The sequence below is a fragment of the Pimephales promelas genome, chromosome 11 (assembly GCF_988280905.1).
Source record: "Pimephales promelas chromosome 11, fPimPro1.hap1.1, whole genome shotgun sequence".
NCBI lineage: Eukaryota > Metazoa > Chordata > Actinopteri > Cypriniformes > Leuciscidae > Pimephales > Pimephales promelas.
The window spans coordinates 23,402,812-23,427,627 of record NC_142779.1 but is presented as its reverse complement, the minus strand read 5'-3'; the positions used below and the strand labels follow the sequence as shown (position 1 = coordinate 23,427,627).

The window sequence follows — 24,816 nt, the reverse complement described above, 5'->3', positions numbered from 1 at the left end:
CCTCCAAAAACAAACTCCAGCATATTCAGGTGTCAGACACGACTGGATCTTCAAACGGCACAGGGTTCTGTGGTCAGATGAGACTAAAAAAAGAGCTTTTTGGCAGTAAGCTCACTAGATAGTTTGGTGGACATGAGGATAAAAAGTACCATGTGTACAATTTAATAAACCATTGGATCTTTAATGTTGGGGACCTATTTTTCAGCAGGAGGTCCTGGACTTCTTATTCAGACACATGGCATTGTGGATTCTATTAAATATCAACAGATAAAAAATCAAAACCTGACACCTTCTGCTAGAAATCTTATTATGGGCCATGGTTGGATCTGCCATCTGGACAACGATCCAAGACAAACATCAAAATCAACACAAAAATTTGTTAGGGAGCACAAAATGAAGCTTCTGCCATGACCGTCCCAGAACCCTATAGAAAATGAGTGGTCCGAACTGAAGAGAAGAAGCACAAACATGGATCTGGGAATCTGAAGGATCTGGAGAGTCTGTATGGAGGAATGGTCTCTGATCTCAGGTCAGGTGTTGTCCAAACACATCAGGCATTATAGACCATTTCACAAGATGTAAACAACACTGGTCCAGAAACACTTCCTGTTTCAGTTTGTAACTGTTTTCTTTATTTCACATATTCTTAAAGATGTTTGTTTAACTTTTTGATTCAGTTTTATATGTTCTGTTGGTTGTATTTTATCCCAGCTTTTATGTAGTGTTAAAAAACTGAAACAGGAAGTGCTTCTGGACCAGTGTTGTTTACATCTTGTGAAATGGTCTATAGCAGAAAACTCAGAGCAGTTATCTTGGCAAAAAGATATTGCAAAAAGGTATTTAATAAAAGGGTATGAGTAATTGTGGCCAACGTGTTTTGGAAAAAAACATTTATTTTATAATGTGATCCCACATTACACATTAACAAACATACCTACCAACCAGTATTAACGTTCACATAGTTACACATAAACCAACCTACCAGTATTAACTTTCACATGCAGTTACACATTAACCAACCTACCTACTGTATTAACTTTCACATACAGTTACACATTAACCAACCTGCAAGTATTAACTTTCACATGCAGTTACACATTAACCAACCTACCTACCTACAAGTATTAACTTTAACATGCAGTTACACATAACCTACCTACCAGTATTAACTTTCACATACAGTTACACATTAACCTACCTACCAGTATTAACTTTCACATGCAGTTACACATCAACCAACCTACCTACCTATAAGTATTAACTTTCACATGCAGTTACACATTAACCTACCTACCAGTATTAACTTTCACATAGTTACACATTAACCTACCTACCAGTATTAACTTTCACATGCAGTTACACATTAACCTACCTACCTACAAGTATTAAATTTCACATGCAGTTACACATTAACCTACCTACCTACAAGTATTAACTTTCACATGCAGTTACACATTAACCTACCTACCTACAAGTATTAACTTTCACATACAGTTACACATTAACCTACCTACCTACCAGTATTAACTTTCACATACAGTTACACATTAACCTACCTACCTACAAGTATTAACTTTCACATGCAGTTACACATTAACCTACCTACCTACCTACCAGTATTAACTTTCACATACAGTTACACATTAACCTACCTACCTACAAGTATTAACTTTCACATGCAGTTACACATTAACCTACCTACCTACCTACCTACCTACCAGTATTAACTTTCACATACAGTTACACATTAACCTACCTACAAGTATTAACTTTCACATGCAGTTACACATAAACCAACCTACCAGTATTAACTTTCACATACAGTTACACATTAACCTACCTACCAGTATTAACTTTCACATACAGTTACACATTAACCTACCTACCTACAAGTATTAACTTTCACATGCAGTTACACATTAACCTACCTACCTACCTACCAGTATTAACTTTCACATACAGTTACACATTAACCTACCTACCTACAAGTATTAACTTTCACATGCAGTTACACATTAACCTACCTAGACCTACCAGTATTAACTTTCACATACAGTTACACATTAACCTACCTACAAGTATTAACTTTCACATGCAGTTACACATAAACCAACCTACCAGTATTAACTTTCACATACAGTTACACATTGACCTACCTATCAGTATTAACTTTCATAGTTACACATAAACCAACCTATCAGTATTAACTTTCATAGTTACACATAAACCAACCTATCAGTATTAACTTTCACATAAAGTTACTCATTAACTTTCACATGCAGTTACACATTAACTTTCACATACAGTTACTCATTATCGTTCGCATGCTGTTACTCGTCATTTCACATGCAGGTACTCATCATTTTTCACATGAAGCTACTCGTAAACTTTCGCTTGCAATTACTCAACAACTTTCTCACGCAGTTACATATCGATTTTCACTGCAGTTACACATTAGCTTTCACATGCAGTTACACATCAACTTTCACAAGCAGTTACTCGTCGCCTTTCGCATGCCCGTTACTCATTAACTTCGCTTGCAAGTTACTCATTAACTTCAGTGCAGTTACTCATCATTTCACATGCAGCTACTCATAAACTTCGCTTACAAATTACTCATCAACTTTCAGATGCAGTTCCACATAAACTTTCTCTGCAGTTACACATAGACTTTCACATGCAGTTACCGGTTAACTTCGCTTGCAGTTACTCATTACCTTTCACATGCTTGCTACTCGTCTTTCACATGCAAGTACTCATATCTTTCACATGCAGCTACTCGTTACCTTTCGCATGCAGCTACTGGACATTTTCCGATGCAGTTACATATCGATTTTCACTGCAGTTACACATTAGCTTTCGCATGCAGTTACACATTAACTTTCACTGCAGTTACTCGTTGCCTTTCGCATGCAGCTACTCATTAACTTCGCTTGCAAGTTACTCATTAACTTCACGTACAGCTACTCACCATTTCACTGCAGTTACACGTTAACTTCGCTTGCAAGTTACTCATACTTTCACCTCAAGTTACTCGTACTTTCACCTGCAGTTACACATTAATTATCACACGCAGTTACACATATGACTTTCGCAAGCATTTACTCAATAACTTTCACCAGCAGTTACACATTAACTTCCACTTGCAGCTACTCATAAACTTCATCTGCAGATACTCATCACAGTAACATGCACTTTACTCGCCGACTTTCACCTGTAGTTACACATAGATTTTCACTGCAGTTACACATCAACTTCCACAGCAGTTACTAAATAACTTTCACATGCAGTTACACATTAACTTTCACATGCAGTTACTCATTAACTTTCACATGCAGTTACACATTAACTCTCACATGCAGTTACACATTAACTCTCACATGCAGTTACACATTAACTCTCACATGCAGTTACACATTAACTCTCACATGCAGTTACACATTAACTCACATGTAGATACACATTAACTTTCACATGCAGTTACACGGTAACACTTTACAATAAGTTTCGTTAGTTAACATTAGTTAACTACATTAGTTAATATGAACTAATAATGAATAGCACATATACAGCATTTGTTAATCTTTGTTAATGTTATTTTCAACATTTACTAATACTTGATTAAAATCTTGTTAACATTAGTTAATGCACCGTAAACTAACATGAACAAACAATGAACAGCTGTGTTTTCATGAACTAACATTAACAAAGATGAACAAATGTATTGCTCATGGTTAGTGCATGTTAGTAAATACATTAACTAATGAACCTTATTGTAAAGTGTTACCAGTTACACATTGTCGGTTAAAAACAAGAAAGTGGCTAGTAAAAACGTCGAGTGGCTGGTCGATTTAGAAATCCACAGTGGCCGCCGGTGGACAAAAGAGTTGATTTCCATCCCTGCTTGGTAAATGTCAAGGTGTCATAACAAAGACATCTCAAACAATGTCATATTTGCATTAAAACTTTCATAACTGAGCAAAAGACACTTAATGACAGTTGTCACAAACATGCATAAACCTTCCTTCATATTCATAACATACATCATGTTAGTCTTATGCATACCCCTTCAAGTAACGTGTTACCAAAGAATGAATCTCAGACAGTTCATAAGAGAAACGTGTGCAGGATTCCGTGTTGCAAGAATGCTGTCTTGACGAAGCCTAACTTGCTTCATAAATGTAATATATTTTTTAATATTTAATTTATCAGTCAGAGCAGGAATCAAGGCTACATTCGAATAAACAAAGCCAGCGGAGCGATTATCTCTGTCCATCTTGAGGAATGAAAACGGTTGAACCAAAGAACGTATATTGACAAGAAGTGAACGCTCCATTGCAACACAAGTATTTTGCAGTATTATCTTATATTAATGACCGTTAAAACAAAACTATGTAAACAAAAAAAAACACAGCCACTGTTCAAAGTGGCAATTAACTAAAGTTATAGGATAACGGACACAGCGCATCAATGATCATCATGTTTGTAGCATGATCCAGGGGATTAAAACGTACAAAATATATTTCAGGCCTAATGGAGTTGGTAACTAATATAAGTAGTAAATGTGTAAAGTTGCATACAATGGAAATACCATAGACTGTAAAAAATATGGACAAAGCGTCTGTGACGTCACTCATAGACTTTCTGAAGAACAGGTTTGAGGCTGTTTATGGGGGGTATGGGCGGCACCATATTAGAAAATCTTGAGAAATACAAAATACAAATGTTTCAGAAAGGATACAGAGATGCGTCGTGTCAGATCATGGCCAAGACGTCCAATTCCACTCGGCGCAGCCCGTTATCAGCTGTCAATCAAAGTTAACCGCCCTTATTTTTCATACATTTTACATCCAAATACGATCTAAACTAACGAGTTAGAAAAAAATTCACTCACCTCACAGTTGTCAGGCACTCAGAACCTATCGAAAAATACAATAAAAGTCAAACTGTAAACATATGAATTGATGCTGTGAAAACGGACATTTTAATGAGGTCTATGGATATTCAACCCCCTTTTGGGACCGGCCTCTAGCGGATTTTCGATGGATTGCAGTTTTTCCCACTTCCGGGTAGGCTTCATTTTTCAGATTAGAATTTTGCCGCTTGGGAAAAATTAGAAGAAAAAACTACCTCAAAAAACTGTTATCTATGCTGTTGTCCAGTAACTCCAGTTGGAATTTTCACCCCAAAATGGCGGCCCCGCTCCTGAAGCGCCACCTAGTGGCTTTTAACAAAAAAGCATCAGAGTTTTGCTTCTTGTTCTTCTATACTCTTTGGTTGAACTCTGACCAATAAGAGGATCGTTTTATACATGTGGCTTGCATAAACAAATTTTGGTACGCTTTGAAATGTTGCCTTGTGAAAGCAAACCGAACGAGTAAAAAATTAAATCCGTGCTTCAGAACACAGAAAATGACCTACAGGTATGAAAATGCAGCCTTACACTGCAACCTATGGCATGAGTTGGGCTTTGCTTATCAGGTTTTCTGATAATCAAGTCATTTTGTGTGAAAAGACAATGGTCATGAAAACAGTAGACTTCCTTTTGGAAAAAAATACTTTTGGCATTTGGTTGGAGAGACAGTGCTCACAGAAGGCACATGCAAACTTTCTTTCTCAATTGGCTCATTTTGGCTTTCATGGGCTCTATAATAACATTTTCTACTAGGGCTGAACGATTTTGAAAAATAATCTAATTGCGATTTTTTTTAACCAATATTGCGATTGCGATTTAATATGCGATTTAAAAAAAAAGTTCTTTACCTTCTGTATTAGTCGACAAAGACAAGCAATAAATCATTGTACAGTAGAAATGGGAATCTTTAGATAGCTCATGATCCGATTTAATTAATTAATCTTAATAACTCTTAAAATATGTATTTAATTACTTGTGTAAAAACACATACTTTAAAAAATAAAAAACACTTAATTAAACCAATTACATGTTAAGAATTTTAAAATAGGCTATATAAAATAATATAGCTTCAAAATATAAAAGCTAGCAAATAAAGAGAAACAAAAAAAGCATTACAAGCAATTAACAAAGAGTGCTCTCAGTATTTAAAAGTAGGCTGTCTGAATGTTTTTCATTCAAGAGCTGGAGTGATTTCCTCTCAGTTTAGATATGATAAGCTGCATTCACACTAATGCATATATCTCTTTTGAAATTGTAAATGTGGTTTGTCCTGTTGGTTTAAGATATAACTGACCGTGTTCACATTAATTTCGCGTCATAAAAGCATTTTGACATGCAAGTACATTTAACCAATGAGTCGCTTACGGCCGCGTGCACGAGCGCTCTTCACAAAGCACGCGTTAGTATTTTAAAATGAAATCAGCCTTCTCAGTGATTTTCATAGTTTTCATATATAAGCCAACTGCATTCCAAAAGACATAAATAATGCCTCTGTGAAGCATTTGTAAAGAAAATTCCCACGGGAGAGAACGCGCACTGCAAGTGTAACGTTATAACATCAAGCAAAGCGGCAAAACCTGTTCAATGAAGCCCGCGAATGTCCTTGTAATTCGGTTCAATCCCGAACTTTATGAAATAACGCTACTATGTTTCGGAAGGTTCGAGTGGTGTGTGTGTGTGAGTGAGGAAGAGAGAGAGCGAGAAAATAGAAGCAAGCAGAACGGTTCGTTTCTAAAGCACGCGCAGCGTCATCACGCATCTGTGTTTAAAAACTAAGCTCAGACTCGATTCTGAAATTCTCTGAATAGATCCAGGATTGTTGAGGAGAGAATAAATAACACAATATCACATACATTAAAAATAAACTGTTCTTTTCTGAACGCCAAACCGCGTAGCGTGGCAAGTTGATGCTTTTATCTTGCAGACTGCTTTTCTCTCGCGTGTCACGTGACCAGTGTAATCGCAGCTCTTGCGATTACAAAATCACGTTTCATCATATCGCGATTTTATCGCAAATGCAATTAATCGTTCAGCCCTATTTTCTACCTCATGAATTTCGCTGAATATGAAATGAATATCTTCATAAATAGATATTAAAGGCTTTAGCTGTGCTTTGCCACTGGAGTATAATAGAAACCCACATTTTGCTTAAGCCGAACAATAACTCCTGGCAAATAAACCGTCGAGGTATAAAACGGTTAACGGTAAAGCTGTAAACGTGCGTGGGAGAGAGCAGACCTTGCCTATATCAGAGCAACTCAAAATTTCGACCCAAAAAAAACGACAGTGGTACCCCTGTGGGTTTTTTTTGGTGCGAAAGAATAAGTTTCTCTGATCTTCTTTAAACTCTGGATTCTGATAGAGGGCCATGGGATTTAGACCTGAGTGCAAAAATGGAGGTTCTAGACCCTTCCAGAGCTGAGATACTGAGATCCCACGTAGCATTTATGCCATTGGGTTCGTGGACGGTGGAATTATGGGACGGCGCTTGGTGCTACGGACTCAGGGGCCCTAGCTGAGTGCAGTAAAATAGTTTTTATCATGACAGGAACTTTAATTAAAATGTCCAAAAAAATGGATGGATGGAAGCATGGCCTGGGAGTGGTAACGGGACGTTTGGTAAATATAGTGGGTTATTGGACAAATAGTGGGTTCGAGGGGACCGGTCAGTGGGCGGGGGGCCGGTCGCCCTTACGAAGCGGTGGTCGGATGGAGACCTCCAATGATTCCACGCTCATTCACGGCATCATCAAGCTATGCCTTTGTTTAGAATAAGCGACTTCTAGTGGCGAAACTTGCATACTGTGCCTTTAATACAGAATCAAGAATTAACACCAACCTCTTTGTTCTTCAGTATGTTTCATTCTGCAGTGTTCTGGATCTCATGTTCTCACTGTCCTTCAATAAACTCTGTGTTTGTGTAAGCTCTTCCTGATGGTTTGATGCTCGTCTTCACTTGTAGCTGAGGGGAATATTCCAGCGTTTATTGGTGAACTGCAGTGGGAGGAGCTTCACTGAAGGAGGAGTTTCACTGGAGGAGGAGGAGCATCACTGAAGGAGGAGATCTGGCAAAATCAATAAGAAAACACATAGTGAGTTTGTTTTTATACTAATTTACACATTTTAAATGTTTATGCCCACCTTTTCTATCTAGTAAAGTAACTTTTAAGTTAATTAATCTCAAAGGTCTGATTTCACAGACAGGGCTTGGATTAAGCCAGGAATAGGCCTTTGATCAATTAGGGCATTTAAGTAGCTTTTGGGCTAGGGGTGTAACGATACCCTCATGTTAGGATTCGATATATATCATAATAGTGAACTCCGAATATCGAATGATATTGCGATACTGCAAGACATATGGTAAAAGGTAAACAAAGAAATTACTGTTGATTAAAATGCTAAATTTGGTATTACATTGGGAGTGGAAATGAAAAGGTTTGGACTTGGTGCTGGGAAACCAATGCACAGGACCACAGACACCAGAATAAAAAGAATTCATGATTCTGAAGCTGAAAATACAGAATTATATTTAGATGAATATGCTTGCAATGTTATTGGTAACATAGTACATTTGGCATTATCAGAACTGACAAATATCCCCCTCATTGCTTTATTATACTCAACATAATACAGTAGTTTAATGTAGTACCACCGACACTAAAACTCTATAAACTTGAATTTTTTTGCATACAGTAATTTTCATTTTGGGTGAACTACACTCAAAACCGTTTGTTACTATCCGCGCAATGCCCTGAACACGCACTAAATGTAGACTATCTTGAATACCGCATTGGAGCGTATCCTATCATGCATTAGGTGCGGGAACTCACATGCCCCGAAATCACAAGATGATGAGGAAAACATTCCACTGCAAGTTAAATGAACTACATTTTACATGTAATTTGGTAGAAAAACACATTGTTAAAGTGTCATTATAATGTTGCAAAGATGAGTATGGTATGTGTATTTTGTACATTTGCAGCTGCTTTTTAAATCACTTAATTAAAAGCACCATATTTTTTAATTATGCCTTTTGTTACATTGGGACTACTAACCAGACATTGTTGATTTTAAAATGCAAAGAATTGAAAATTTAAATAAAGCTCTGTAAACACTTGCATTTTTGTGTCCCATTGGTTAATAAAAAGTTCTAGTCATCACACCTACTTGAACACTTGGGCTAAATGCAGGAAATACCTACATCGTGCAAGTACACAAGTGCAAAGAACGCAAGTGTGGTCCTTCAAAAAACAAAAACATTACTAATGTGCATCTTGAGACAAAACAATAGCACTGACATTTTAAAATGCACTGACATTTTGCTGCTAGAAACAGATTGTTACAGACTGTATACTGAAAGAATAAAAGTGGTCTAATGTTAAAATATTATTTCTCAAATGATACAGTAAAATTGCAGGAACATAAAGACTAATGAAACCCATCTTTATCAAACATTGTAATTCGCCGATATGAATAGTTAATTTTCTACAACTATGTTACCAGGGCCTGAAATTAACTTTTTCGGCCACCGGCCACTGTGGCAGGTGGATTTAAAAATTCACCTGCCACAGAGACTTTTTACCAGCCACTTTTTTTTTGCCTCATATTTTGCCTCAGCCAAAAAATGGTAAAAAAGAACAATATTGTGAAATTCCTGTTTTTTTTTTTTTTCACGTTTATTTAAAGGTGAAAAAAATGGGAATTTCACAACATTGTTCTTTCACTTGTAAGAATACACATTTAAGTGCTGTCAAGTAATAATAATATCTCTAAGAACATGCATTTTTTTTTAAATATTTTTATTCATTGATTTTGTCACTCACACAACATATACAGTATATAGTATAGGCTATATAGTATATACTCAACAGATAGACCTACCGCAGCTCGTATGTAAACAAATCACACGCGGCTGGGTTGATGGCTGATTTAGTCACGTAGACAGATCCTGACAGCTTTTAGTTACAGCGTTCAGGAACCGTTAACTATGAACTAAATTAATATTGTTATTACTGGTAAAGGTACCGGACATTTTCTCACTGGTTCCCAACTCCCAACATGCACAGTTGCACATGCACACACATCTGTGCAACTGTCATTGTACGTAGGCTACGTCAGCGTTACATTATCTCATCCCATCTCACCAACAGTTTAATACTCGCACACGTAGTCAGAAAAAGAGCCTCATCTTCTTTCTGATCGCATGAACGTTACGAAACAACAGTCGCTGTCATAAATCAGCCGCTCACGAACCTTGCCATTTCCGCCGATTGTTCACTTTGTATTAAAATGTCTTCTTTACTTTTCTTTTTCTCATCCTCATCTTTTTGTTGGCTGTTTTGTTTCAGCTGGCCTCTTTACCCCAGTAATGTGCCGCCACATTTTAGCTAAAGTCAAACGCAATAGCGGACATCGTTGAAATGTAAAAATCCTATGAATCACTCACAATTCTCATTGGCTACCTGCCAATGTGGCAGGTAGATTGACAGTGTTACCCGCCAATAGGAAAATTCACCCGCATTTGGCAGGTGGTCGGGTGTTAATTTCAGGCCCTGTATGTTACACATCTAGAAAGGAGCAGACGTCGTTTCTGGTGCAACACATTTTATATTGGGGCTTTGCATGCAATCCTGCAAGACAGATTTAACAGTACACGGTCAATCATCAGTGGAGCATCTCAATTTGGTGTGTTATCTGCTCGTCTCTGCATTAACTGCTATATTGTGCGCATTCTCACATTCAGTATGACATTTAATAATTGCTCATTATAACATTCCCTGTTGCTCACTAACCTAAATTAACATACAGTTTGCAAATCAAACATGTGAACATACAGTATATCTCGCCCCATATCAAAAATAACAAATAACCCTCGTTAAACTTAATTTGAAACTATACATTTCCCTTTGTCTGTTAAACACTTTCCAAAGTACATACATTCTCTTTCTCAGCATGACTTGTTTACTCTAAATAACACATTACACTTTAATGTTCTCTCATGTCACATTTCACGACTCTTTTATATCATTATTGAGCAAATCACTTCGTTTGAGTTTCACGTATACCGTGAAACCGTGATATTTTCTGAGACGATTATCATACCGTGAAAATCTCATACCGTTACAACCCTATTTCTAACAATGAAAAGATGAATGCAAATGGGTGGAGTTGCTAGGGCTGTAACATATACGATATAAAATCGAAATCGCGATACTCAGGTCCACGATACTGTATCGCGATGTGAGAAGGCAGAATCGCGATACACCCCTTCCACCTCCCAGTTATCTTTCCCATCCAGATCCAATGCTATCTTTGAATTACTATTTATATTATTTGAAGTTAACATTATAAAATATGTAGACCTACACCACAAAACTAGTTGAGGTTAAATTAGCCAAAACTGAAATCCATCAAAATAATACATTCTCAGAAAATGCATTTAATACCAATATATTGACACTTCTGTTTATATATCCATAGCCTACTCCCTTAATAAAATCCAGTACGTCCACACATTAGAAAAATACAAGTCTACACTTGCATTTTATATTTAATATGAAGGAAATACACACGCGTACACGGACGCGACACAAAACATCTTTAATATTTAGGTAGCAAAAATATAGCCTATATTTTTTATAATTCTGTAAATTACACTGTACAAACCAAAATAAATACTAGGCTGCCCACCGAATATATTTATATATATTTATATTTACCATATATAGGGCGCACCGGATTATAAAGCTCATAAGATACTGCAGTCAAACGTTTGACTGGGTTTGCGTTATGCATCCACTATGTGCTAAAGGCTAAAGAGAATGTAGCGAGTGCACGGCGCCGGAGGTGAGGCGTTTATTTAGTAAGTATGAGCGCGCTGAAGCGGGCACGTACATTCGCAGCCTGACCCATATGAGTATTCAATGTGCGAGGCTCGCTAACAGCAACAGTTGGCTGTTTTGAATGAGACGACACGGTTACCGTGAACAACGGGGAGCGCTTTATGCGCGAGCAGCACTGGGTACAGTGGGTCTGTTAAGAGTGCGGGCATGTGATTTACACACATAAAAATACGTACTACTTTTTTTTTCTTCGTCATTTTCTTTGCTTTATTTGTGGTAGTCCAGTGTTCCTCTTTATGTTTGGCGGTTTCGCCGGGTCCCGCATGGAAGTTAGAGAAAATAGAGGAGTCAACGGTTATATGACGCCATAAACGGGCGACGAAACGGAAATAAAGAAACGTCCCGTGTCTTCGAATTAAACTATTTCTCCGTATTTGAAAGTTGGTGGAAACTGTCGGGATAATGTAAATACACATCTAATAGAAATATATAACATAGATACAGTTATTTTTGCTATTTTTTAAGCAGAAAAAATACATTTTGTGGTTTTAAAATGATGGTACACGGCAACCTTTTCACGACTTCAAAGACAGACGCAGGTAATCGCACGCGCTCTGCTGATATATCTGGCTACACATCATCACCAAAATAAAACAGTCTTGTTATCATATTACATTATATACTTGTTTAACATGCAATACATGCATGAAGTTCAAAACAAGAAGGGTATAGCCTTATAAAAAATATATAGTTGGAGCACAGAAAACAACCCAAAAGTAGCAGCCTACACTGCCTAGTTTAGTTTAATAATTTGCATAGTTATTATTGTTTTTTTGGTGTTCAGATTCTATACGTTTCTCCAAATGTTATTTAATAAAAATACCTGTATTTTTTCCTCTCAAAATCTATTTTTCAGCCCAAGCCTCGCCCCCGTGATAGAATCGCGATACAAATCGAATCGTGGGTCAAAAATCGTGATACGAACCGAATCGTGGGTTTGGTGTATCGTTACAGCCCTAGGAGTTGCCCTTTAACTCTAATGTCCCCGCTGCGTGCAACTTGGGCAAAATGGCGGACACCCGCGAACTCCACGTGTGTTACTGAACTCGCGTCACTTAAACTATTATTTTACCCATCAATATCACACAACCTCTACATAACAGTACTGTCTTTCCATCTCCATTGCATAATACCAATTATCGTTTCACATACGAAGTTTCATTGCCGCGTTGTTTCTGATCACGCTCTATCCACGGGTGATAACAATTTCGTGCTCAAAACTTACGTTACTTAACATAAATCCTAAATACTCAAATACTAAACATAACTGTTCGTGGACCCATTTGACTTAAGTAATCTTACCTGTAAAAAAAGATAAAACAGTAGCAACACAGTCAATCATCAGTGCAGCATCTCTGCTAGTTGCACGCGGCCGCCATTTTGGATTTCTGATCCGTGGCGTGAGTGTGCGCGGTCGGACACTTCCGGTTTCGCTTTACGTCGCCGGTGTGGTGAAGAGACCGCATACTTCATAGTAGGGAAAAAGCAGTAGGCGAGCGAATAAGTATGCCCGAATCCTTAGTATCCATAAAAGAGTAGGCGAGAATTACCAGAGTGACGTACTAATTATCGCGAGATTCCGGTGTTGTGCCTAGGCATACGTATACTTATATATCCCTACTTTCGTACTATAGAGTAGGGGGGAAAAGTATTTGAAAGGAGTAGTATGTCCGAAATCTCAGTAACGTTACTCATAAAAGAGTAGGCGAGAAGTTCCCGAATGATCTCCTGCTTTCGCCCAGATTTTTGAGTGTTCATCGTATGGATACTCTTCTATCCCAGGAGGCCACGGGAGAGCATACGTCATTATCAACATCGCGGAGATCAGCGAAGCAGGGGTTTTCAAATGTGAGTAAACACGGTTCCTTGTGTTTAAATCGTATGTGTTAAACTACTATAGAGTAAACGTTTTAACTGTTGAAGGTCTAAAGGACTTAGACAGTATAGTATTGTGATTTTGCTGTAAACACATGTTTTATTATAGCTAGTTAGTTAAACAGGGGAGCTCCAGTAAGTAGGCTACACGTAACGTTAAGTTTCTAAAATGGATTTACATAACCATTTAACGTTACATCTTAAACACGCTTATTTAAAATGTCTATTTACATCTGAAATGAAAATATTGTTTAAGTATTGCATATTGCACATTCCAAAATGAAAAATACATCTGAGTGATGTAACGTTATGTGTGCTATTATGAAGGATAATTCACTGACACTACTTAGACAAATGTGCTGTAAATAAGGTAAATAAACAAATCTTTAAAGTAACTAAATATGTTATATTTAATTTGTCCCTTATTAGTGTTGATATATTGAGGAACATTTAAGTTGGATTAAAAGTGAGTTAACATATCAACCTCCGCATGTAAATTCAGTGTTGAGCTCGTAATGTGAATCGTATGTTACAGGGACAGAAGAACCGGCTCATGATGCTGAATGCTGTCATCAAAGGCTTTGAGTAAGTATACTACAGAAATGGATAACAAAATCTATTTCTATTTATTATCACCTTTATTGTAAATGGCCTAAATAAAGTTATGAAACTTCACTTTTCCCTCAGCCAAAACGATTTGGCATGAAACAAACTATATTAAAATAGTTTAGCATTGTTTGGTCTTATAAGATAAACAAAAACATGCACTGAAAAGTTGATGGTTGATTAGGCCTATTTGTCAAGATAGCATAAGTAATTGTTTTTCATAGATTAAAATAGCTTTTAAATTACACAAACTGGCAATATTAGATCGGTTTAAAACATCTCCCCTTAAAACGCTATTGGTCTCGACTATTTACAGGTTCTCAAAGCGATCCTGTTGACGTTCGAATATTTTCAAACAAATCGGAGCTCCCTCCTCCGCATCTCATCTCCTCCCCCTCCCTTCCGTGCTCCCTGAAATAATTGTGAACGTGCATAGTTCAAGCTAATTATATCCTTGTGTGGGTTTGGCGAACATAAGCGTCAATTTAGAAGAAAAAAAAACAATTTAACGTTACCCACCTGTCCAGCAAAAACAGAGCAACCTGAATGTCGGACTGGAAGCCCTTCTGCCGCCGGAGTTCTCGCAATCATTCAAAAGCTTTGCTACTGATGTAAATTCGGAACTTCGCACGTTCTTTATCCGACTCCTTCTTCTTTTTAATTTGTTCCTCAGAACGACGTCTCTTTGGTCGTGTGTTGGTAATTTTTCAAACTTCCCTCTGATGCTTCGCTGCTCTCCTTCACACACACACACCCCCCTTCATGTGCACGCGCACTAACCCCCCAGACCCACCCTCAAATACTTGCCAGTGATTGGCTGGAACACTGTTTGTTAGGTTTCGTGGTGCGGGTGGGACATGATTGTTTTTGTTGCCGTTTGTGGAGCCTGTGGTGTCTACAGAGACGGCGTTTTTTTACAGTGTGTTTAGGGGACAGGCAGCTAGCCGATAGTGAGGAGACGTTTGAAGTATGTGACAAAAAATGTTTTGGCCCAGCATCGCTTAGAGAACCTTTAAATAAAGTTACAGGAATATGACTTGGCCTGAAAAAAAAAAAAAATTCAGTCAGAAGAATTTTTTGTCAATTTAATCCCTGCATCCAAAAACATTCTCAAAAAAAAAAAATCATAAATAAATAAAAATGCATGATTAAATATCAAAATAAATAATTAATACTAGAATAACACTGGATTAATTAAGTCATTCTAAACTGTTTCTATGATCCACATATTTTACGTCAAACTAAAGCATATACCTTTTTGAAAAAGTAGCTATCTAACAAAGTATTTATATATGATATTTTACAATCAATATGCTCAAGACTAATTAGCCTTCCTTGAAATAAGCAGATTTGGTCTATTCATCAATGCAAATTTACTGCAACTGCTGAAATGCAAATTGAATAGGATGAACAAATATGTATTGTATACAATTTTATTACAGTTATATGAATTCATTAATTGTGTGTTTATTATATGAATGATTAATATAATTATGCATTTATATAAATAAGGCTGTTCTATTATTATTTGTGAGTGACACTAATACATTGGATTATTTTATTTATTACAGTTTTTCTATCACTTTTGTAAAGTGAAAAGTTAATATAAATTGTATTTTATTGTTTTGATTTAGAGCAGTAAATAACTGCTATTAAAAGATGACAGGGTATCACTGTTTATTGCTGATTTTAAAGCTTAGTGAACTTGAACTGATTTGGATATCTACAGTTCTACATAAATACACAACATAATAATGGCCCCTCTGTAATAATTGTGGCCCCTCTTGTGCCCCCCAGTTGAAAAAAATCCTAGAATCGCCCCTGCGCGTGTGTGTCACATACATTAATAAATATGAATAAATAAAGAACATTTAAATAACTATTTCTATCCAGTTATTTCAGGTACGTGTTGAGTATATTTGCACTCATAGATATCTCTCCAATGGAGCGTGTTAACGCAAACGTGTAAGTTTCACGTTTGAGGGGGTTAAACCGTGACATCTACACATTTTCCAAAGTGGACTATTTAGGCTGCTTCATTAAAAATGTGACATTTAGACGTTTTTTTCAGCGTGGATCGAGGCAAATGAATCCTTTTCACCTTGAAAATAATATATATATATATATATATATATATATATATATATATAGGCCTATATACTGTATATATTGCATTTTAAATAATAGAACATTTCTCAGTGATCGTAAATAAAACAAAATTCCATTTTTCTCGGTTTAATGAAAACCTGACATCTACACATTTTCCAAAGTGGACTATTTAGACTGCTTCATTAAAAATGTGACATTTAGACGTTTTCTTTGGCGTGGATCCAGGCAAATGAATCCTTTTCACCTTGAAAATAATAAATGTTTTTTTTTTGTTGTTGTTGTTGTTTTTTTGCATTTTAAATAATAGACCATTTATCAGTGATCGTCATTAAAAGAAAATTCAATTTTTCTCGGTTTAATGAAAACCAATAGGTCGTTATGGCAGAGGCGAATAAACATATCTCTCATGGAGCGTGTTAACGCAAACGTGTAAGTTTCACGTTTGAGGGGGTTAAACCATGACATCTCACATTTTCCAAATTGGACTATTTAGGCTGCTTCATTAAAAATGTGACATTTAGACGGTTTTTTTTCAGCGTGGATCGAGGCAAATGAATCCTGTTCACCTTGACAATAATAAATGTTTTTTGCATTTGAAGAGTTCTTTTCCAAAACGCTATAAATCCATTTCAATAGTTTTCGGGAAAACTACAGTTTTTACCTGGACCACCACATTTTGTGAATATTCAAATTATCCTGTTGAAATGTTTTATTGGTTCAGTCTGAAGATTTCGAACAATGATTATTAAATCAAACAACAATATTGTTAATGATAAATTAAAGTTAATTTTATTTTTTTTCAAAACGCTATAAATCCATCCATTTTTTGTATCATTTTTAGTAAAATCATTTTTATTAAAGTGTCAAACCTCAAATAGTACCAATTTCAACATATGCATGAAAAAAACTAATTATTAAAAATGATCAATAATGATAACGATATTCAAAAAAGGGATGGGCACCCCTCCAGCACATGCACACACACATGTAGGCTATAGCATGTGAGCAAAGCGGAGCGGCGTGACACTTAAATATAAAACAAACAAAAAAACATAGGCTACGTTTCACATTTGTGTTTAATAATATTACGTTACTTATTTTTATTATTTAGGCTAATCAATGTTGAGTAGGCTATGAAAAGGGAACCGCATGAGATGAGTGAGATAGGATCAAAATTCAAAAGCTGCCCAATATCGGAAAATATTTGGAGTGGGTCAGACATGATTTTGACCACTTATTAAGTTTTGTTTTGTAGAAAGCTTGTAAATTTCGTTTGATATAAATTTTATCTTCATTTAAAAAAATGTTTTATCAACAAATTGACTTAAAACATTAAGCAAATATCAGACAAATCAGGACACAGAGGCGCGCAGGTGAACCGGAGCGCGTCTCATATATGAACCGAAACACTGCGATGCTTGCCTCACACAGACCTGAGAACTAGGCTACAGAAAGCTTTAAATGTCTACTTTTAAACAAAACAATTAAAAACGAAAATAAACTGGCAACTCTGCGTATAATTCAAAGTATGCGTTTCTCTCTATAGGCCTATGCGCGTTCACTGCGAAGATGGCGAGTAGCATCATCAACATTATCTTTGCTGCTGACACTGACAGAAAACACTAGTTTATTAATAAACAATTCAAACGTTTCATGCATAATCATTACTTTTGCCGGTTCATGACAAAGACACTGACAGGTTATGATGTATTCGTTTATCAAAGGTGTCAAAGGTGTCAAAACAAAGACATCTCAAACAATGTCATATTTGCATTAAAAATGTCATAATTGACCGAATGACACTTAACCCGTTTAATCCCACCAGTCATTGTGACCGCAGCTTTTTTCTTATTTCTGGAAGCTCTAAAAATGTTGTTATTGACTTTAGGCAAGAAATTCAACTTTTAAATGAAAATAGACTGTCTTGATTAAAATCAATTAATGTCATGTGACTAGTGTGAAGGGTCACATGACCAGATCAGTTCACTTCCTGCTTGCACATCTAGAAAAAGATTTCTTACTCAGACTACTAAAATAAGTAGTATATAAAACATCTTAATTTACAGATAGAACTATCAAATTTTGTACATATATTCTTTAAAGGGTCTATGATATATTTTGAGAATTATACTCCTGCATTTATATTTTGCTTGTAAGACTCAATTCAATTGAAAACACAGGTATTGGCAGATATTGGCGGGTATTGGCAATCCTACACTGAATATGCCACATCTGTGAGGAGGATGGATGATCTCGGTGAAGGAGAAGTGCTCACTAACACAGATCTAGACAGATTTGTGAACAATATTTGAGAGAAATAGGCCTTTTGTGTACATATAAATGGTCTAGATCTTTGATTTCAGCTCATGAAAAATGGGGGCAAAAACAAAAGTGTTGCATTTATAATTTTGTTTAGTGCAGTTATCAGTATCCCAGAAACGTTCAATGTGTTGGACCTTCTTGACGTGCATGACCCCCTTCCCCCCACCCCTACCCCCACCCCAAATTGAAAGTGACTGTGATAGTGATGGCTCAGATAGGGAGTCCCAGGGTGAAACGGCCCATTTGCCAGGTAGACTATTGAATGGCGATGCAGAAGTGAACTATCTGGAGGATTGTGCAGATGTTCATGAGAACCAAATGGTGTGCCCCACACATGACCACAAACAACCCTTTTTACAACATTCGGCCCATCTTCAATGCACTGAAAGAGTGCACACACATCCACCTGAAACTGGCCTAGGACAGGGCCCAAGTGTAGACATGGTCAAGCCCATAGGGGTCTAGCCGAACAAGCAGAAGTTCCTCCAGGGTGTAACTTTGTTCATGACAACCTATTCACCTCACTAAGCCTTCTTCACGAAATGACAAAACGAGATATTGGATGTCTTGTAATGAATTGTGTCAATAGGTCTAATTGAAGAATTTGAATGAATTCTGACTATGTAGTTTCCCACCGGTCACTATTGTGACCGAGTATAAAACCTAATATTTCACTAACTTAACCAACATAAAATCATAAAAGGCGTATTGTTTGAGTGTTAGGGAGGTCTAAGGACTAAAATGCATGTCCTCAAGTTGCAAGAAAAAATTTGGGATTAAATGGGTTAATGACAGTTGTCATAAACATGCATAAAACTTCCTTCATATTCATAACATGCGTCATGATTATGAAGGTGTTATGTTAGTCTTATGCACACCACTTCAAGTAAAGTGTTACCATGTGTATATATATATATAAATATATATATATATATTATTATTATTATTATTATTATTATTTATTTATTTTTCTCAGATGTCTTTGTAAAACTTTACATTTTCTTTACAATCTCATTATGGCAACATCATTATTCAAACTTTTTAATGCCTCATAGAACTTACATTTTATCAACCAATAACATTCCACTAAATTAATCATCCACCCACAAAATGCAAATAACATTCAGCTTTGTTTCCATTATGCAGGACTGTATGTGATGCACTCAGCCAATATGTTCCACTCTAACTGTGATCTGTCCATAAAAGAATGTGGCTTGTTTCTTTTTAGTAGCAGCAGAATAAGGGAGTCTGTTCCGCTCACGCTGTTTGGAGGGAACCTGCAGAAGGTCCACCGTCCTCGAAGCCCGTCCACAACATTCATGACAAACAGAACGAGAAGAAGTGGTCACCGGAAGAACATTATTCAGTTGCTCCCTGAGGCTGTGAGCAAACTGAGAGCTGAGAGCAAAAACGGAAGAGTACGTGGACTCCCCGTCGTTTCTGGAGTGCGCCGTGGAACTGTGGGTCGATCTGTTAGTGGGGTAACTCTCACCTCCACTAGTAGATCTCTCAGCTCCTACTCTCTCCACAACACTTCCCAACCTGGCCTGGATCTTCCATCTCAAACTCTGGAAGGCACCTCGGAAGCGCTTGCTGAGGAGCGCATACAGCAACGGGTTGATATCTGAATTAAACAGCACCATGAAATAGGAGAAAGTGACCGCAGATGGGGGAACTACGCTCCTGGGCCGGGACAGTGCGGTTTCGGTTGCCTGCACCAGAGCGACGCCTATGTAAGGCATCCAGCACAAGAAAAAAGCGGCGATGACCAGAAATAACCTCCGAACTCCATGATGCTGATGTTGAGGGCTACTGCTATGGATTTGAGCCATAAAAGAGTGCAGACGTCCACCAGTTGGCTCGGAAGACACCTCAGATGGTGCATCTGGAGCAACTTCATAAGGAACATCCAACTGATCCGTCACAAACCTCCCACTCACATAGTAAATCAGCCTGGATGGTGTGTAGGTGTCCATGAATGAGTGTTGGAGATTCAAGACAGACGTGGCTCTGTTACGCTGGAGATGTTCTTCCAAACTGTGGATCATCCTAGCATGGTATCGTGCCACACGGACAATCTTCACATAGCAGAACAGGATGACTATAGCCGGTAGAAGAAAAGATAAGGAGACCATTATGACCGTGTAGCTTGGGCTGTTGGGCCAGTTCACGGCACAGCTGTACATGGGAGCAACGAAACTGATGTTGCTCCAGCCGAGGAGAGGAGGACAGCTGGTCAACATAGCTTGCAGCCAAATCCATATCACCACGGAACCAGTTCTCCATATCGTACAGCGGGAACCGTACAGCAGGCAGTCCACGATGGAGAAGTAACGGTCCAGGGCAATAGCGGCGAGTGTTAAAACTGACGCGGTGCAGTAGACTGAGGATGTGTAGCCAACATACAGACATAGATCCTGGAAGATCAAGAGAGAGTTCAAAATGAACAGAAGCATCTGTTAATGCACTCAAAATTAGGGATGCTCGATATATATATATATATATATATATATATATATGCCGATACCGATATGGCGGATATGTTCATTTTTAATGTTATCGGCCTGATAAGAAAATGCGAACGATATATTAAAGCCGATAAAAAAGGGATTATTTCCTTTAGTTGAGACACTTTAGATGTGGACTGTTCACCATGATGGTTTTGAATTGCTTGAGATATGATTAGAATCACTTCAAAAAAGGAAAATACAGTAAAGTGCAGCATGTCTAGCACAAGTCTGTCATATAGGCTACATAAAATTAAAATGAGAACATTATATTTGTGTGCTTGGGATATAACTTTTAATGGTGAGACTTGTGTTTTTTTGTGATCAGGCTCTGAAAAACTATATAAAAATCTGGATTTAGATTTATCGGTCAAAATAACGGTTATCGGCTTTCAAATAAAGAAATATCGGTATTCGGCAAATTTTTCATATCAGTGCATCCTTACTCAAAATGTCATTTTGTAACTTTAAACAAATTAAAGGTGATGTATGTAATTTTATCAATGTTAAAATAAACACTGGGTTTATGCAAAACATTGCTAGGTTTGTTTCAGAATGTCAATCATCCTTGTAGAGTTGTCCAAAAGTCTTCGGACTTTGGAACCAAGCCTTTCAAACGCTCCCATGTGTATCTGTGCAAGTGCTTGATGAAAAGCGTCAATTTAAGTACTGACTTCGTACCGTTATGGTGAAAAGGCATTAACTCTAAGACAATAGTGAAGTCCACACCACAACTATAATGATTGATTGCATTTAAAACTGCATTAAAACTCAGAGCATTTAAAACTGAGGTTTTTTGAACTTATTCTTTCATAATGTTGCAGGTTTAAGGCCTGATCATAAAAAAAATTAATTCAACCAATGACTTGAGTTTGGGGGCAGGACTAATGGCTTGGTCAGCGAATGGCAGTTGGGGAAACTCATTTGGAAACAGTCATTACTTTTGCAATTCCGTTTGGTCTCACTAGTGGTTCAGACATCTCACACACTTCACCTTTAAAGGTGCTATATGTAACTTTTCTTGCTATTATCTCTGAAGGCCAGTATTCCTATTTCTATGTGAAGTCTCTGGGTCGGATTTTCTGCGAAATCCATCGGAGCTTCCCGAGCCTCTCCTTTTATGCACAGTCTGAGGTGGCACTGCAGCTAACGACATGGAGTCTGATAACACCCAAAAAAGACCTGCCTCTAGCACAACACAGACTCCAACCAGACTCCAAAACAAACTCCACAAAAATATAAAAAACAAAACAAAAATGTCTCTGCTGAAGCTCATCAGGCCAAACGTGGATTGGATCGGACGAAAACACGGATCAACATCAACAGAGCGCTTGAATTATGGAGAGACCTCTGCTATTTTTATTGTGAAATTTTTAGATATGCTGAAATAAATAATGGTAAACTGTAATGAAATAGGAATGTAAACTACAACATACATGAGACATGAAATGAATATAAAAGACTGTTCGAGCATGGAGCATTAGTTCAACGTCAAGCTGATAAAAGTAGCCTATTATTGTAGCGTTGCAGTGGGAGTTTACATGAGTTTCCAGCATGTTGTGTGATGCTTTCTTTGGTGTGTTTAAAAGTCTCAGTGTCGCCGTGTACCATTAGTTTACCAATTTTTACCACTCTTGTAAAAATTGTTTGCAATCTGAAACATCACCAATAGAGGCCTCTAAAAAATACATATAGCACCTTTAAGTTATAAATGTTGGATGTAAAGCAATGTACTAACATTGTAGTTGACCCATCCATTGTTCATAATGGAAACAGCCACAAACGGCATGACGCCTATTCCCACTAAGAAATCGCTAATGGCCAGATTAATGATCAGGATGGAGGTCACAGTGTGGAAGGTTTTTGTGGCTGCCACAATCACAATGACCAGAACGTTTCCTGACAAGGAGGAAAAAAAAGCATTTTATATTAATTATGTACAAATTTTATTATAAAATAATAAAGAAATCATGTCAATCATGCCAAATTTTCATTTAATATTGTTATATGTTGTGCCAATGTGGTGTGACGTCACAAAGGCACAGATATCGGCAATGATTTTGCAGTTTAGTTTTAATAGTTTATTTGGAACAAGTGGTGTTTTCAGTTCGAAAACTTACAGTAAGTTTTGGATAATGTATTTTAATTATATTTTTCTTGACATATATATATATATATATAGGTTATATATATATATATATATATAGGTAACATTTTACATTAAGGTTTCATTAGTTAATATTAATTAGCAACATTAGTAAACATCAACTTGTAATGTCTACAGCATTTTAATCTTTGTTAATGTTAATTTCAACATTTACTAGTACATTATTAAAAATCAAAAGATGTATTTGTTAACATTAGTTCATGCACTGTGAACTATCATGAACAAACAATGAACAGCTGGATTTTTATTAACTAATCTTAGTAAAGATGAACAAATACAGTAACAAATGTATTGATTATTGTTAGTTCATGTTAGTTAATACATTAACGAATGTTAACAAATGAAACCTTATTGTAAAGTGTTTCCAAAACGTGATTAAGAAAATATGTTTTTTAGTCGTTCTTTTAAAATCATATCATAAATAAATATATATCTGATAAATCATATCATAATAATATCTGACAGGATGTGCCAAAAGCACATAATGCCACAAAACACTACACACTTCATCAAATTGATTGCTAATTCTTAATAATTTTGGTCATTTCCCACCAAAATAGTCATATATCCTGCCGGATGATGTCATTAGGGCTATGGATTTTTGTTAGCATTGTTTTCGATACCAGTCAAAACAATATTCACAAGAAAATGTCTTTACATGTTACAGCTAATACAACTTGACACAAATCATTTGATCTTAAACCATAATAATTCATCCAAAATATATAGTTAGACATCAAATGCAAAACTTTCTCAGGTCCACACAATATCTCTGACATTCACACACATTAATGAAGCGTAGTGTAAAGCTCACCCGTCACTGCGGCCAGACTCATCAGCACCATCACAGTCTCCAGCACCAGACGCGCTCGAGGCGACAGGATGGTTGAGTTCCTCAGTGCAGTTCGCATCTGAAACTCAGACTCATCTGCATCAAACCACTCACCAGCCGAGGACTCCATTTAAAAACACTCGGTCTGATTAAGTCTGATATCCCGAGCTCAGGTGTGTCACAAGCAACCTAGCCATTTAGCTTTAAAAAAAAATAATCAATCTTCCATAAGAATACAAAAAGCTAATTTACGAAAATTTTACAGTATTTGATCAAAACAATAACCTCCCAAAATTTAAAGCAGACAGTTCGCTTCTTACTCCTCTATGGCTCTTCATTTGCCCTGTGAGCACCTGACAGTGCAGTTTACTATCTCCAGGGTCCCTTCATCAGTTTATCCACAGCGATGACAACATGGAAAAATCAAACGCTTGACTTGTGAATTACACAGCTAGAGAAAACAGACCGCTTGAATAAGTGGCTCATTTAAACCGTCTATATTTACACAGATGCTTTGTTTTTCAAGGGATTACAACGGCTATGGATGTGATTAATTGAGACCTTTTGCATTGCATTTATCC

General features: G+C 36.9%; 1 protein-coding gene and 1 long non-coding RNA gene across 4 annotated transcripts; both read right to left on the bottom strand.

Annotated features, from left to right (window-relative positions):
- Positions 1-875: 875 nt before the first annotated feature.
- Positions 876-13,253, bottom strand: LOC148977182 (uncharacterized). Of its 3 annotated transcripts, XR_016145570.1 has the most exons (7): positions 13,120-13,235; positions 7,755-7,980; positions 4,895-4,919; positions 4,742-4,805; positions 1,887-3,903; positions 1,703-1,756; positions 876-1,656 (listed from the first exon to the last, which is right to left on the bottom strand). It is a non-coding gene; the product is annotated as an uncharacterized LOC148977182 (long non-coding RNA). The 3 variants fall into 3 exon arrangements; XR_016145571.1 differs by having other exon boundaries at positions 876-1,330; positions 1,603-3,903; positions 13,120-13,240; XR_016145569.1 differs by having other exon boundaries at positions 876-3,903; positions 13,120-13,253.
- A 6,639-nt stretch (positions 13,254-19,892) lies between these two features.
- LOC120462895 (5-hydroxytryptamine receptor 1D) lies at positions 19,893-24,383 on the bottom strand. Its single transcript, XM_039651599.2, has 3 exons — positions 24,218-24,383; positions 22,975-23,135; positions 19,893-21,146 (listed from the first exon to the last, which is right to left on the bottom strand). The coding sequence occupies exons 1-3, from the start codon at positions 24,363-24,365 to the stop codon at positions 19,893-19,895; spliced, it is 1,563 nt and encodes a 520-aa protein (XP_039507533.2). The 5' UTR covers positions 24,366-24,383.
- Positions 24,384-24,816: the final 433 nt, after the last annotated feature.